Genomic DNA, 18136 nt, shown 5'->3' with positions numbered 1-18136 from the left:
ATATTACTATGTACTCAAAACTTATCACCCACCACTAGATGCCGGTACTGGAGATACCATAATTATGTGAATAAAATAGTATATTTTATAATTTTATATATATATATAAATACATATATATCATAAAATATTTCTTTTCCAAAACCATTTTACATTTATGGTCAATACAAATGCTCATTTTGAGTGTCATTATAAAATCCTAATGTGTCTTATACACCAACTTATCTTACAAGTTAACTAGTATATGTATGTAAAAGAATGACATTTCTTCCAACCATGGTAATATAAATCAAGAGGCATTAATGATAAGTGAAAATGATGATTTCTATACTATTACAAAGCTAACTAATGCATGCAGTTTATCATTAGCATCATCATTAACAATTTCATAAGTATTCAATAGCATGGTATCTTTCTTCTAAAAGGTCTAAAAAGATAATCTTTAAATGGCTTTCTTGGGCCCGACCGGGCGTGGCTCAGCGGTTAAGCATCGACCTAGGATCCAGGCGATCGGGGTTCGATTCCCGGTCAGGGCACATGCCCGGGTTGCAGGCTCGATCAATGACCCTCTCATCATTGATGTTTCTATCTCTCTCTCTCCCTCTCCTTTCCTCTCTCTGGAATCAATAAAGATATATTTAAAAATAAAAAATAAAAATAAATGGCTTTCTTGGTTTATAAAGTGGTCCAATGAACACCTGAAATATAATATCTCTAATTAATAAACAATTTAAATTAAATGACATTGACTAGGCTATTGATAGCTAAAGTTTTAATACAGCACAGTAATTGAATGCAGTCAACTCTCCAGGAGTTAATCATTCAATTTCTTGATAGATAGAGTCATCATTTGCCTCCATTAATTTCTTCTACCCTGGGTTCATTATACTGACTCTAAACACATTCATACTACGCCAGTAAGAGCAAGAGAGAATAAGTGATACAAAATGTCTTGCTTTAACAATATTTTAACCTAATGAGAGAAAAAAAATTGGTGAGGAAAGTTTGTATTACCTGTGAAATTTTATTGTTGACATTATCTACTACTATTTTATTGTTGGAACTCTCTCCTAATATTGCTGACTTCCTTTGATTTAATGTATTCATACTAATACCAACTTTAAAGATCAAGGTGTGACTTCATTATATTGTGCACTATGTACTAATAAGGCAATAATTTCTAATAATCAAACAAGGTGCTTCTTTGCTCCATTAGTGACTGGTTGTTAGCACGTCTATATGCTGTTTGGGGAATAGGCAACCTTAATATAAAATGATTGGATTCATAATTTTAGTAGAAACAATTTGTCACATTTTAACCTTACTACATTACTATAATGCAGCTTTTTTTTTCAAGCAAGAATTTGTCTATTTAATTAATGGATTGATCTACAAACCAAAAATGCTAATCCTAACTTCAAGAGATTAATAAAAAGTCCTGAACTCAGACATTAGTAGTTAAATCATATACAATTCCAAAATTATTTTCTAAAGCTAAATTTATTTATTTATTTCCCTTCAGCATAACTGTTAATTTTCAAAATATTTTTTGCTTGCTAAGAGTCCAAATGAAGGCAGTTGAGTAAGGTAGTTGAATGAAAATTACGCTTTCAGCAATGAGTACATGGTCACTGATCTAAACAATTTTTTATAAAAATTATCCACAACACATATATTTAACACTTGGAAACCATGAGATAAGAATATGACTGGGGTGTTCAGGGAAAAGCAAGAGAGCCAGTGAGGTTAGTGGAAAAAGAGCAAAAAAGACAATGGGAGGAGAGGAGGGTAGGAAGGGCCAGAGGCAGACTGTGAATTTCATCGATAAGTGTGGAGGGAAGCCATTGGAGAGTCCGAACTGGAAAGTGGCATCGCCTGGCCAGCCGTGTACGGTGATAATTCTGGCTAATCTTCCACCAAATCTCTAAGTGCTGAAGCTCCCCCAAGGCTCTATCTTCTTCTCTTCTCCATTTATACTTTTATTAAATAACTTTATTGAGTTTCAACTCAATAGGCTGATGGTTCCCAAATCTACATCTCTAGTCTCCAGACATGGCCTAATCTGTCTTTCCAGTTGTATTCTCTTGGGGTCTCAACCAATGTAAATCTGCCCTGATCACTGATTTTACTGTCCTTACTTCCATCACTTCAACCTCTTCCTTCTCAGTGGACTCCACTGCAAAAAAACTGTTCCATCATTTATCCAGTTGCTCTCACCACTAACCTAGCAGTCATTCTGACCTCTCTTCTCTTCATACCTGCTGTCTAATTCATCAGCAAACACATCACCAAAGTACATTCCAAATCTGATCACTTGTTACTACTTCAAAGGCTCTACTCACCAAATGTTCACCTAGCCAAATGACAGCAGTCTTACAACTGGTCTCTGTTGGTTCCCAACCATGGGAGTTCCCTGGGTGAAATCGGAAAATGTCCCCCCCAACACAAAAGGCAAGAAGAGACCAAAGAAAGAGGCAGACCACTCCAGATTGGTAGGTGACAGTTTTCATTAGCAAGGGAACTTACACACTAGGCTTGTCTTGGGCAGCCAAAAAAAACAAGTGCATCGCTACCTCCACCCTCCAAAATCTTAAAAGTTTATATAGAGGCCTTAATGGGCTTCAGTCATGTATTCAGTCCAAATAGTCTAACGACATATTACTCTCTCAAGTCTGTGTTCTTGAGATGGCTCCAGCTATGATCAGAACAAACATTTTAAGGACAGGGGAGGTGGGAAAGCAGCTCAGATGGCCTGGGTCCAGCTCGCTGGTCAACCAGCAATCATGTCCTCTCAGTGACCTCCTCAATAGTCTCTTTAAATCCAGTCTTGCTTCATTATCACCATTCTCTACTTCAGCTGCCAGTCGTTATTTAAATGTATAAATAAGATCACATCATCCTCCGGTAAAATCCATGAAAAAAATCCACACCTTTTTTTTTAACCATGGCCTCCAAATCTCCACATCATCTGAATCCTGTGTACCTTTCCAAACTATTTTACTCCACTCTCCTCATCATTCACAATATTCTATGTAGGGTAGCTATCTTTCAGTCACACCAATATTCCAAATTTTTCCTGAGTCTTTGTATTGCTGTTCCTTTTGCCTGGAATGCTTTTCCTCTAGATTCTCAGTAGTTTCTTCCTTCTCTTTAATAAGTGCACCCAGGGTGAGCACTGGTGCAGAATCACGCTGTCTGGCTGAGAGAAACCTAAGCTTCTAATTAATGGGCTTCATCAGTCACTCTCCCTCAGTATCACAATCTTTTATAAAAATTATGTCTTTATTAATTTTTGAGAGAGATAGAAACATCAATGATGAGAGAGTCACTGATCAGCTGCCTCCTGCACACCCCCTGCTGGGGATCGAGCCCACAACCCCGGCATGTGCCCTGACTGGGAATTGAATCACGATATCTTGGATCATAGGTTGATGTTCAACCACTGAGCCACACCAGCTGAGCTCAGTATCACTATCTTATTAACATAAGTGCTATAAAAAAGTTATCTTAACCATTAATTTGCATTAATTTCTATTGAATAAATCCACCCACTCCACCTACACAACTCCAAAAATGTAAGCTGTTTCAGGACATGGACCATGTTTGTCTTGATTACAATATTCCTCAGCACTAGAACATTGCCTAGAATATATTTATTATTTGCCTGATTGTATGACTGTACATTAGAGTTATCTATGAGTTAAGCTGTCTTTTATTCTAATGAAAGAATCTTGCTCCACTTATAAACCTATTCGTATGAGAAAATATATTTCACGGCACAAACAATTATCTTTCAAATAAAATTTTCAAATACAACTGATCTATATGTGGAGGTTTATATATATTTAGAAAATATATTAAAGAACATACCCATCTTCACTGAAGGCTGTTGTTTTGTGGCCAAAATAACCCAAGGGCCATTAACATGTTTAAAATAAAAATATTAGTGGGTACCTTCCGTGGTCAACCAAATGGATAAATGCATTTTGGATTGCCTCGTGGGTATGAAAATTTAGTACACCAAGTGCAGTTTCAATGTCATCTGATTCTGAACACCAAGCAGAATCTTAGATATACAAATTATGGGCCTGTTATTAAACTTTTCATTAATAATTTGGCTGATGCAATTATGCAAATGAAAGTATGCCATGTAGTTCTGCTGATGGCATTAAGATGAGTGGGTTTAACAGCAACTTAGAGAACAAAGCTGGAATTCAAAATATCAGATTTTGTTCATAGCATCTAACACTTTGGGGGGATAATATTTTAGTAAAGTAATTTCCTCAGAGAATCACAAAATGGGTAAATCATCTAAAGGAATATGCCCCTGGATTTCATAAGTCAGCCTGGATCATAATGTTTCTCCACTAAAAACTTTTGCACCATCAATAATATCAATTAAATTTATACCGATTCTTTATCAGCTTACCAAATGTTCATCTGCAATGTCAGAAACCTAAGGTACAGTTCTATATTTTCATAAAAATATTTTATTATTGTTAAGGGGTCTCTCTTGCTACCAAATTCCTGTTGTAAAAGACAAGTGCCTGCACTCCACATGCAAGCCCAGGCAATTAGCAGTCTTTCCTAAAAGGTTCCACATTTTATTTCACTTTGCAAAATTGGCAGGAAGACAACCACATTTTTAAAGAATTGTATCCTCAGGGAATAAACTTAGCTTATTTATTGGTTCCTCTGATCTTCCAAATGCCTCCTGAATTCATTTGAGTTGAATGAGTTATATGCTCTTTTACCTAAAATCTGTACTTAGATGTGTTTAAATAAGGAAGGGCTTTTGTTGTTAACTTCTAACCAAAATTCTTATAGCAACACAAAGACACATTTCTTTCCTTTTTTGACATGTTTCATTCACTTATAAACTCAGGCTCCTATCAACTAAGTTGTATTGCTTACTAAATATATATTTTAAGATAACGGAGGATAATGCACAGAATACATTAAAATATAAGATAATATAAACCACAGGAACTATAGGAGGCTATGTAATATTTTAGGAGAAAGGGGATGAGAATCTGAACTAAGGCAGTAACAACAAGAAAGTATAAAAGACAGAAGGGAAACAAGTCTTTGTTAGAATGAACATAATCTGTTGACTCACTAGATGCTGTGTGTGAGATAGAAAGAGATTAAAAAAGACTGACCCTGAAATACAAGGGGAGGGAGATGCTTAGCAATTCCACTTGAAAGAGTTAGTGCTCAGTTTCTACTCAGGCAAGGAAATGGGATAAGATTCATAAAGATGTGATGATGGAACAAGAAACATGACTTCCAAAAGGATGACTTTCTGCAACTGCCTGGGCTGTCAGAGCTTTCCAGGGTCTCCCCTGGGGAGGGACTATCACGATTCTCTAAAAGCAGCGCTCCAGCCTTGCGTAGAATGGCCCAGATGTAGTATCTCAGAGTCCCCAACTTTGAGAGAGGTGGGTTCAATGTGTTTTAAGTTAAACACAATTTGGTTCTCAGTTCCTTTTGAAATTTCCCTAGAACACTGTGTTACAGTGTTAAGTGAGCCAATATTGCCGGTGCCATTGATTTTTTTCATTCTTAGTTGTTAAAAAACTAGGTGTATCTTTTTCTAAGGAATTATTTCAGAAATTCGAAATGTTTTTGTCATAATAAAGACCAGGGAAACTGTATGGAAATTTTGATAAAGTCCATCCTCACTACTATGAACAAATGAATGAACAAACAAACAAACCGGCAAATAAATAAATTAGAGGTTGACAATACATCTAAGTTTCAACCTAACAGCTTTCTTTTCTAACAGGTAGAGGTTAAGGAAGACTAACCCTGAAACACAAGGAGAGGGAGATGTTAAACCACTTCACTTGAGAATTCCACTAAACAGTTCCACCAAATCTACTGTGTTGATGATAATTCTCAAGATAGATAATATAGGTAGAGGAGCAAAATCGGGAATGGTAAAGGTTATACATATATATATAGATGAGTTTTAGTCTTCTGCAAAATATCTACTGGGCAATATCTAACAAGCACTTGGAACTTGGCTTTGCTGAGGTCACAGAGGGATAGACACTTGGGAGTCATCAGGGTTACACATGGAAAAGGTCGTGATCTCCCATGAAGAGCTTATACAGTAAGATGAGATGAAAATTGCAAGTAAAATTCTAAGAAGCACTAATAGTAAAGGACAGGAGAGTAAAGAGAAACTAAAACATGATAGATTATGAGTAAACAGAGCTAGGAAAAGAAACAACGGAGAAATTTCCACGGAAGTCAAAGAGGTATTTCAAATAATGGGGAGGCCAAGTAGAGTAAAGAATGAACAGAGGCCACTAGAAGTTGCTTTGACCTACGTCCGAGTAGTTTAAGCAGAAATAGAAACCAGAATGCAGTAAGTGAAAAAGAAGTTACAAGAGAAACCTAGGCTGTTCTGTAAGGAAGTAGGCTGGTGAGAAGACAGTAAAGGAGATATCACGTGGATAAGCAGAGTCAAGACAATAATTTTTACCAGGAGGAAGACAAAACTTTTCTTATAGGAATAAAAAAGCCATTTTATATGTTTTTAAAAATTGAAAAGATATATACATTCAAGACTTCTACAAGGCATAACTCACCATCAACAAAACAAAGACAACCTACTGAATGGGAGAAGACACTCCCCAATGATACATCTGATAAGGAGTTAATATTCAAAATATATAAGGAACCATACAACTTAAACACAAAAAACAAAAACAAAAAAACACACCAATCAAATTTAAAAATGGGCAAAGGACCTAAATCGACATTTCTCCCAAGAGGACAAACAGATGGCCAACAGACATACAAAAAAGATACTCAAGATCACTAGTCACTAGAGAAATGCAAATAAAAACCACAATAAGATATAACCTCACACTTGTCAGAATGGCTACCATCAATAAACCAACAAACAACAAATATTGGTGAGGATGTGGAGAAAAGGGAACCCATACACTTGTATGGGACTGAAAATTGGTACAGCCTCTACAGCAAACAGTATGGAGGCTCCTCAAAACATTAAACACAGAATTACCATATGACCCAGCATTTCTACTTCCAAAGAAATCCAAAACACTAATCTGAAAAGACAACATAAATAAACAAACAAAATAGAAACAAACTCCAAGATACAGAGAACAGATTGATGGTCACCAGATGGGGGGGTGGGGGTGGGGAAATGGGTGGAAAATGTGAAAGGGATTAGGAAGTACAAATTCCCAGTTATGAAAATAGTCACAGGGGGAAAAAATAGCCACAGGGATGTAAATTACACAGGGGATATAGTTAATAATACTGTAATAATTATGCATGATGTCAGATGGGTACTAGACTTATTGGGTTGATCTCTTCATACAGTATATAAATGTCTAATCACTGCGTTGTACACCTGAAACTAATACATGATTGTGTGTCAACTGTAACTGAAAAGTAAATTTAAAAAAATAAAAGAATGAATCAACTAAAAATAAGACAGCTCCTACATAATATTTAGGCATTAGTGATTATTGAAGAAAGATGGAGTGAACCGGGTGTGAGGTACCTTCCTATCCCACCGCTGCTCTCTGCCCGGAACTCAAGGCAGCTAGGCTGGCAAGGACCGCATGTCACCACATTCACACTCACCCTCAAAATATCCAACCCATGGGAATGTCCTGAATTGCCCAGTTATCACGCCCTCTGAAGGCCAGTTTGAGCAAGAAATGGAGAAGTTCCATCAGGGAGAGTGGGCCCTTGAAAGTCTATGTCCAGTCAGGGTTAGGGAGGTCATTTTCCTTAAATACACAATGATAAACAGAGAAATGTGATCTTCAGAGAGAAACAGAAGCTCAGAGAAAAGTCACAGTGCAAACAATATGTGGCCTGAAAGGGGGGCTGGGGAGAGAGAGAGAGAGAGAGAGAGAGAGAGAGAGAAATAGCTGTCTCAGACCCAATCCACTACCCCGGTTTCTACTTCAGTTCCCATAAAGGCAAGTTACACATCACATGAAATGCCCTAAGTCCCTTTAATAAACCACCTGCATGTGAGATGGTGAATGCATTTTCTTCCCTAGCAACTAAGCAATTTTGACTAAAAAATGTGGATCCTTTTCTGATCTTCCAATGAAATTTAGAAAACTTCCAATACAAAGCTATGGAAATTTTACATGTCCAGCCACAATGCTGTAAATTTTATGAGGAGGAGGAGGAAGGTGACTCGGTGACTACATTGAACTTTACTTATGGAAAGGATGAGCTTATTACAGCATTTTTTTTTCAATTTGTGGAAAAGTCAATCAAACAGACTGTTCTTTGAATCTTCAAATGCTTCTGCTCTATGCTTCATAACAAAAATAAATATCATAAATATTCCTTTAATGAAAGAAAGGATCAGTGAATTATGATTTTTACCACCATACCCAGGGTCCCAGTTTTACCAAATCAATCTGTGAGCTTGGGATCACCCCTTATACCCCCTCTCTTCTCTAAAATAAAGCATTCCTCTTCTCCAAACCACACTGGAAATCATATATATCATATATCACATGTAATCATGTATCGTATATATTCTATTCTAGTTAATAACTTACAACAATGGAAAAGTGGAAAATCTGACCCTCCTGAGCCTCTGGACATGGACTAATTATTAGTCCAGCTGGCCTCTCAACCCTGGTACAGCTGCCAGCTTTCCTTCTCTGTACTCAGATTTCACATGGCACCTAGTTCAATCCCTTCCAGAATGCTTTTTTTCACCCCCATTGAGCCCTTCCTACTAGGTCTGGCCTAATTCCAATCCCACGGGCCAATAAACAGGCTGACCCGGACCACCAACGCCTAGCCAGAGAACCCCACTCCCATCCCTCCCTTCCCACCTCCGCCTCTTCATCTGCCTCCCTCTGACACCCCGCTCCTGAACCTCTAAATTCCCCAGGTATTCCTCGTTGCCTGGTGAGTAGAGCTCTTAACGATAGATGAATGGAAAGATCAGAAAAAAGAGACTGTGAGAGACTTGAGGACACACTCTACATCTGTCTTGCTCGAATTGTACCCTAAGAAACTGGCATAGGGCCCGGCATGAGGAGGTACTTCAAGAATATTGTTGAACAAATTAACTACAAGAACAGTGGAATAGCAAATCCCCCTGCCTGCACCTAACTACGTACTCCCATTCTCTCCGAAGGGAAGCCGCCCCAAAATCCACAGGCTCACTGCTTCATCGTTCTTAACCTGACCCAACTTCCAACATTGCAGGAAACTGACATCATTTCATTAAAAAAATAAAAAATAAAGACAAAGTCATTTCACATACTGAAGGTACCTTTCTTTAAAAAGCTCTTCCAAACGTTATTCTAGGGTCCTTTAAAATGTCATTTATTTTCTATGACAATTATGACAGGAAGGTTATGAGTATATAAGTTTAATATTAATATATCAACATAAATACCAATCATAAATCATATTATAATTTATATTATACAAACATCATAAAAAACATAAAATATGAACTTACATGTTTGGACAAGTTAGGGCTCTTTGAATCAACATCGTACCTAAAAGATTAAAACATAAAACTCAAATTATTTCCGTAACATACAGCTGCTTTGATAAAACAAGTTTAAAACTTCTCTTTCCTGTGAAGCAAATAGTGTTCTAATATTATTCAAAATTCCCCCAAAACTGCAATTCCTCTTCTCTGGATACCGTTAAAGAAACAGAGAGGCTGGTGACAGCCTGTCATTAGTATACATTTTAATTCTTATTTAATATCTTAAATACTGTTGTTAACTTGGAAAGTTGGCTAAAGGAAGGAGACATTATTTTTCCCCAGTCACAGAACTTGGAGAAAAACATGTATTTTACAGAAAGAAAAATGTGTTTCTATAGGACTACTATATATGTCCTGTTTTAGACTAGAGTTGGTACTAGAAATGAATATTTTCTTGAAGAGATCCTGGGGAAATATCATTCACTATCACTTTGGCCCCTCTTTTTAAAGAATTTATAGAAATAGTAAGATCACTAGGAGTCAAAAGGACCAGAATTTGCTGAATTCTTGAATACAAAAATATTTGTACGGGCTCCAGTCTTTCTCCCAAATCATATTTCTCGCACATTCTTTGTGCGTAGCTTCTTAACAAAAATTAACTGCCACTTTGTAAGATTAATTAAAGTCTTCCCTCTCACATAACAAGAATATTTTCACAAAGAAACAAAGGATCTCAATCAATAAGAGGCCCAGGATCGGAGTCCACAGAGTGTACTGATCTGGGCAGAGGTGCACTTGTTCCTTAGCAAAATCTGTTTACCACACGTTGGCTTTAAAATTATCTGATGCAAATACCTGCCTCGGGGGAATCACTCCCCTCACTGCAGGACGACCTGAGCACTCTCAACACTGTACCCTAGAATTTTAAATCAGCAAATGGCCTACCTCTTCTAAAGACCTGCAGATGTTCGTAAAAAAAACCAAAAAAATGCTTCTTATCCAAGAAACTTCTCTTTTTCAAGATTTTTTTAAGGATAAGATTGAAATTAGCAACTGCAGCAGTATCAAAGGTGAAACATAATTGTACTGGCTCCTTCCCAAGAATTAGTCCTGGAAACTGTTTTGCTATAAAGGATTTCATGTAAACTGGGGAGAAATTACAAGGCATGTTCTGTTAAAAGAAGCAAAAAGAAAAGAGTTTATGTTTCATCACGAAGGTTTATCTTCAAATACAACCTTCTTCCATTGTCTTTAGCAAAGCTTTTTAAATGCTATTATCTCAAAAATAGGTAATTTACTGCATACCTCTAAAGGCTGTAGATAATATGTTGAATTACAATGCATTTGAAATGACAGTGATTTTTCTATCGATGGAATTTTCCTTCTAACTTTTCTAAAAGTATCAAGACTAACTCTGGTCCTCACCCTCACAGGTCAGAACATAAACACTACATCCTAATGGTTACTCTCTCTCTCTCTCTGTGTCTGTCTAGGTCTATCTGTCAGTCTAGGTCTATGAGTGTTACACTCTCCTTCCTTAAGGAAGGGAGAAAACATTGCAAAGCAGGAAGCTCCGTCCTTTACCCTGAGCAGGGTGCACCCCACTGTGCCTAAATTTACTACGGAGAATCTTGTAAACAACTTCATCTCCCTACTGAAATCTCATTATTAGAGTACCTGATGGGCAAGAACTGATCTGGTCGGATCCTGAGGGTTATGTTTTCTATTACACGGTAACAGATGTTGACTGGAATTACTCCTGTATTCTAAAATTCCCACTAATGTCCAAGGCTGAAAACAAAAGAAGCTAAATATCCCCATGCTTAGCGCAGCGCTGCCAATGGATGAGTCAGGCCCTTCTCCACAAAGCTTGCTCTTAAAGTGGCAGCCCACTCCCTGGCTCTTGGGAGGGCAGGAGGAGGGCCTTTCCACTGCCCAAAGGCAAGGGAAGGGGAGCTCCAAAATGTGGGGTGCTCATGAGAAGAGGAGGACAGCGTCCGGTTCCCCGGTCAGCTATAGAACCTGCCTGCAGGTCCCCCCTTTCGCTGCCAATGGGAGAGAATGTCAGGTCACGGCCCTAGGAAAGGCCTAGAGAGCTGAGGAGTAAGGAATAGTGTCCTTCTAGTGCCTCCTCCACAGGGAGGGGACAAGCAGGGTGCTCAGCACAGGGCCCTTGAGGCTGGTATCCTCTAAGGACTAGATTTTTCGGGAGGTAGGAGACCCACATCCCTGCCCCCCCACCCCCCTCCCTTTCAGCTGGTCACCTCCTGTCTCCCCGGCAAGTAGTTGACAGGACAGCCCCAGCTGCTACTGTCGCTGACCCAACTGAGAGGAGAGGACGGGAACTGAGCCTGAGGTGAAGGCTCTAAAGTGAAGGATGAACAACGATGAACAGAGGGAGATGTTCTCATAAAAAAGTGACTCCAAGTCATGAAATTAGACCCTTAAATAATGAAGCCCCTAACCAATAGGGAAAACTGGGATTGACAGTGTCGGGACAATTACTGGAAGAAGTCTAACAATTTCTTGGTATTGGGATAACAAGGAACTTTCACTTTTTCAATGCCTATATTATTTAAAGTTTATAATAAATATTTATTACTTTTAAATGAGAGAAAAGAATACAGATGAATGAGAAAGAAGAAAGAGAGAAGGGGAAGTAAAGAGAGAACAAAGAATCACAGAATAATGGCTGGTTTCAGGATACAGTTAAGTCTAATAGAGGGGAAAAATTAAGGGGGTACCTTGCTGGTGTAAGAAAAAAGGAAAATTGAGTTTTAAAATTACCATGGAGGCCCTGAACAGTGGGAGAATCAAACCCCATTCTACCTGATTTACATGTCTGCTTTTAAATAACACTATACACAATCTCCATGATAAACATGGTCAGGAAATCATTGCATTCCACTACTTTTTTACTCATGAGCCTCATTTTTATGACTTCAAAAGGAGTTGCAAGGAAATAAAAACCAAAGGTGGCATAAAACTTTTTACTTGATAAATATAATGAATACTTAGAACTCCTACAAGCCTTGAAGGAAAGGGACTTGTATAAAATTCTGTTTTTTAAACAAGCACTGCAGGTTATTCTACTGGACACATTTTAGAGGAAAACGAGAAACTACTAATAGTAGAGGCCTTTTTTATTTTTTACATAGGGAAACAAATTATGACTTTTTCAAATAAAATTTCAAAAATCTTTACAAAGTGTGACAGCATGGTATACCTTATTGTTTTCAGCTATTTAAAATATTTATTTTTTAAATACTTGTGACGTTCATAAGCTCTCTAATTATTTCAATATATTAAGCACATATAATATGTTATACTTTTCCCTCTCAATAGATTTCCTTTTAACACTATCCAAATACTTCAATAATCACCACAATTTATCTCTGTGGAATAAAAACTCAATAATAATATCTTATAAACAGAATGACTCTAGATTCTCTGTGGACAGGGAGTTGATTTTAACAATAATATTTTAATATGCCTGATTCAGTATCAAAAATCACAAGGGTATTGAAAATATCAAAAATATCAAGCAGCCTGTGTCTTAAAAATATGAGGCCATGAAGTGATAAAAAAGAAACCATAGTTAGGCAGGGATGCATGTACTTTAACAAGCAGCAGCTGAGAAAAACTTAAAGCTCTGAGAGACGTACCCCACAGAGTAGATGAGATCAGCGTGGAGTGTATGCAGGACTTTTAAGAAATCTACTAGGCATGTCCATATATACTGCCCAGCATTTCTACGTGGTTAAACTGTTCACTTACTATTTCAATAAACATATAGCCAAAAACCTGTAAAATGCAAAGCACTGCTATGGACAGTGCTCGGGTTATACTCTAAATAAAGTTAATTTGGTTTTCTGCCAATATGATCTAGTATTCAATAATACCATAGGACCCAGCCTTGTCTTATTAAAATTGCAAATTTTAGTAGAACTTACAAGTCAAAACGAAGATTCTCTCTTTCTTCGAAAAAGTAGTCCAGAATAAATTTTCTTACAAAATCCGGATTTAATGTGTTATCAATTACTTCGGTCCTTCCAAACTATTGAGAAAGAGAGAGACGGGTTAAATCAAGCCTTGCATGGTTACTTATTACAGTATAGTACTTAGTATTAACATAGTTCCTTGAAAACATAAGCAACAAATATCCAAGCGATTTGACAAAATAAAGCCCTTCAGAAAAGTTTTTAGAGATCAACTCATTCCCTCTTATTTTCTTAGGGAAATCAGAAAACGAGCACTGAGTTCATTCAAATTACTAGAAAAGCAGCTTCTGAAAATTCATATAACAAGCTGTAATACTTTTTCTCCTTTCCTTACCACTTGAATGCCAAATCCCCTTCTAATCAAAAAAAGTTATTTCTACCTTAAATTTAAATTTATCACATATATTTTGCCTAATTTAGTGCACAACTAGGTCAAGCAACACATACTTTTACAATCGGAGGGATCCAAGTGCTCATAATCAAGCAGCCCCTACACAGTATGGATATGAGCCACATTTGGGGGAGAATGTTTTTATCATCTATTACACACTTCAATCATTTGGTTTGTCTTTTGTTTTCATTCTTATGGTATCTAGAGAGCCAACATGGGACCTATGATTCTTACATGTTTTTAAGCTAGCGCAATGCACTTTTGCTTAGAAAAAAATGTTTCTCCATCTTAGGGGGAAGTAAAACCAAGAAATAAAACTCCACATCTATTCCTCCTTCCTTCCAATGTGAAGGAAAGCCATCAGGCACGGCCTCCTAAGATAGAACAGAAATGCAAACTTCACATCTCTTTTTTGTACAAGACTTACATTCTCCCCTCCTGCTGTCATGGAATTCTAATGAAGGAATTTGAAACTTTGGTTCTGAACAGCATTATGCATGCAGTCTTATCAGAGAACCAACTTTTATTAAAGTTCAAGGGAAAGCTATCCTTTTAATAAGAATAAAAGAACTGTGCTAATCCACTAAAAAGTGAAGGTCATGAGCTCATGTAAATTTTGATAATAAAACTATGGTACAAAATACTGATGGCAAAGGATTTGCTATGGCTATTGTTAATTATTCAAAAAAGAACTGGTTTGCAGAGGCTGATGCATTAAACAATGTTTATATCATGGACAAATATCATACAGACAAGCCATAACCAAGGTAACTAATTCAACATTTCCAAAATACTGAGCATTTACTTTGAACAACAATAGTGATTACAGCCACTATTTATGGAATACTTACTTGGTTCTAAGTACTTTTCACGCATTACTTTAAATCTTTATCCTACCCCTGAGTGGTAGGTGTCATTTGTCCTACTGTATAGATGACAGACTTGAAACAGAGAGTCCCAAACTAAGTCCCTGTGGTAGAGTACACTCAGCATTCTTCCTAGGACTCTCCTCTATTTCAGCATAGAACACATTGGGTCCTGAAAAGGTTCCACAATGAACTTATCCATGGTTTCCCATTTTTAGGGAATGGGAACAAGAGCATGTACCTAATAACCACAGGCTGGCAGTGCAGAGGTCAAAGAGTACAAATCTGAACCAGAGAGTGCCTGGGCCCTCCCAGCTTTTCTACTGCCTGAGGGTGACATGGTTTCCAGACCAGAGCATCCAAGGGGCAAATGCACAATACTCTCAAAGAGAAACCCGGCCAATATTCATATACCCCAGTGCAACAAAGCCTCCTTGTGGATTTTAACCCACACTCACGCTCAGTGGTAAGACGATAAAGTGCAGTTCCCCAGGGTAAACCTCACTGAATTGCAAGCCAGCAATTCCCAAGGGCCACTGAGCCATTAAAACATCCACAAGGCTGTTCTTCGGGAGCCCTGGCTGGTCAGCAATATGGGTGGCTGAGTACACGCTACCATCTCAAGGGAAGATTAATATGTAGCCATTAAAATTTTAGCTAATCTCCTATAAATTATGAACATCTATTACAATATAATTTCCGATGCACAGCCCTGAAATTGCTTTAGATGCTATCACCAATAACCCTCATACTGCTAAATCCAGTGGTCACTCTTTGGGCCTCCTCGCACAGCTGTCCACTCCTTCCTTTCTGAAGCCTTCTTTGCTGGCTTTTTGACAGCACACTTCCCCATTTCCCCCCTCGTAGATTCTCAGGCATGCAATCTCTCATTGTCAAAACACAGTTCCTGGCCTTCTTCAACGCTCCATTTCCACTCTTCTATTAGGTTAACTGCTTCTTTGGCTTCAAATCCCATCTACATGGTGGTAACTTCCAAGTGTGTATCATCAGCCCAGACTCACCTGACTATAGGCCTCTCACTGCATACAACTGTCTTCTTAACTTACACATTTGGTTGTCTTACAGGCCCCTTAGAATTATCATATAAACTTAAATATCATCTAAACTCCAATCCTGGTCCTTACCAAGTCTACCCCTTGTCAATAAATGGCACCATTATCTTACTTGATTCCATAGGCCATAAATGGAAGTCACCTCCTCAATTCCTGTTCATGGCAAAGTCAGAAATTGTCAATTCCAACTCTAAAACCCATCTTCGAGCTCTTCACTTCTCTCCATAGCTCCTGTCATTAGCTTCATTCAAGCTTTCATCTTTCTCATGATCACTTCAAGAGCCTCCTAACTCACATCTCTCCTTATTGTTGTCCTCTCTTCAACTCATCCTCCATATAACATCCAGAGTAATCTTCTGAAAAATGCAAACACAGTCATGTAACTCCACCACTCTAAAAGTCCTCATTGCACTTGAAATAAAACCTCTTATTTCAGCTACAGGGCCTGGACCCTTCTACCTCTTGAACTTCATCATGGGCCATGGTCTTCCTTTAGACCCCTTTTCACACCAGATCCTTTCCATATCATGGCCTCTGCACCTGCTATTTCTTCTTCCTAGAATTCTCTTAGCCCCACTCTTGCATGGCTGACTTTTTTCCCCACCCTTTAAGCCTCTGCTTAAATGTCAACATTCGGGCTCTACAGAACACCCACTTTAAAAAGCTGGGCCACACCTGTGAACTTACTCTCCTTATAGAACCAGTTTTTGTTCTTCATAAAATTTATACTTAGGAATTATAGTTTTATTTATTTTCTTGTTTTATATTTCCCTCACCAGACAGTTGAGCTCCATGAAGATAAAGGACACACATATGTTTGACTTACACCTGTACAAAATTGAAAAATGGTTAACTAAAGGAGATCTGCAAAATATTGTTCAGAGTAAAAAAAAGATCAATGTATATGGTATTTTGAATTTGATTACCAATAAGTTTATATATATACAGATAAAAAGAAAAGGTATGCTAGAATGTAGAAATTATCTTCTAAATGGTTTTTTATTAGGTATTTCTGGGTTTTCCTAATGTCTTACAGTGAGTATGTTTTACTTTTAAAATCAGAAACATAAACCTTTTAAGCACTACTCCTGTTCCTCAGATACATTATGACTAGTTCAGCTCATGGGAAATACGTTGATTCCTTCCCAGAGGCTAGAATTATATTAGCTAAGCACCAAGTGATTAATCTTTTTGACTTGAAATAAAATTTGTCTTAGCTAATGCCTTATATTACTAAATAAAACTTTTCTAATTGCTAGGAAAATCTACAGTTACATATAATGCTATGCAGATGAGAGGGAATTAAAATTTTGAAGAAAGACAATTATTAATAATATTCAATAGTATACATCCATAAACAGTTACATTTGAAAGAATTGTAACTTGTAGCCTCAAAAGTCTTTTTCTGAATATCAACCAAACTGGATTGTCAGAAGTACCTACAAATCTGATTATAATAATCTCTGGCACAATGACCTTATCAAAATGTGTGGACAGTCAAGCACTTTTACATAATTATACAGTATTAAGTTTCATCATCTCACAATTCAAAAAAAAATGTTAGAAAAATGTTCTTTTGCTCACCAAGTATGAAAATTTTCAGTCATTTGGGAAAAAAGTATATAAACTGTTAATTTTGATAGACCATAAAACATTGTTTCTCATAAAATGTTAAGCAAAAAACTAAAAAACAATTCAAGCCCGAGCAGGGTTGGATCCGTGGTTAGAGGGTCAGCCCATGGACTGAAGGGTCTCGGGTTCGATTCCAGTCAAAGCACGTACTTCAGTTGTAGGCCCGATCCCCCAGTGGGGGCACATTCAAGAAGCAACCAATCGATGTATCTCTCTCTCTGTCTCTCCCCCTCCCTTCCACTCTCTAAAAAAATCGATGGAAAAAATATCCTCGGGTGAGAATTAACCAAAAAACACACAATTCAAAATCAAGACTTTAAAAGTTTCCCTTTGTTTTATGCTTAAACTAACCAGATAAATATGTACTTTTCCAATTTATGAACAAAATGATGGAATGGAAGTACTCCTGATTTCTAAATCAACTAATTGTTAGACTATTTGAGAAGAGCAGTACTAGAAAGAACACTCATCTATTTATGGCACCAAGCAGATGAACTCTTGTTTTGAGAAATATGTTCAGAAATGTTTAACATTATGAGCGCCCAGAACAACCACCCAGCAGCATATTCATTTTTCAACTGAAGTAAAAGTAATGAGGGAACAGGTCCCCTGGCCCAGCACACATCTCTAATTCAGTTACTATATTAGAGTTGCATCTCAGTAGCGGCGATAGAGAGGACAGTCTGCAGAGGTTAGACTAGAAG

At 37.5% G+C, this 18136-nt stretch overlaps 1 protein-coding gene across 2 annotated transcripts in view; it reads right to left on the bottom strand.

Moving 5' to 3' along the window:
• The window catches only part of CPNE8 (copine 8), a 185152-nt gene that overhangs the window by 128354 nt on the left and 38662 nt on the right, over positions 1-18136 (bottom strand). For both annotated transcript variants that reach the window (XM_081128758.1, XM_081128759.1), the window contains 2 exons: positions 13423-13526; positions 9494-9533 (listed from right to left, as the gene is read on the bottom strand). In XM_081128758.1, the coding sequence (XP_080984884.1) occupies positions 9494-9533; positions 13423-13526 (144 nt within the window). The remainder of the gene's footprint in view (positions 1-9493; positions 9534-13422; positions 13527-18136) is intronic.

The sequence above is a fragment of the Miniopterus schreibersii genome, assembly GCF_964146895.1.
Source record: "Miniopterus schreibersii genome assembly, chromosome: 2".
In the NCBI taxonomy this organism is placed as follows: domain Eukaryota; kingdom Metazoa; phylum Chordata; class Mammalia; order Chiroptera; family Miniopteridae; genus Miniopterus; species Miniopterus schreibersii.
The sequence above is the reverse complement of the archived record's forward strand: the minus strand, read 5'-3'. Positions and strand labels throughout refer to the sequence as shown.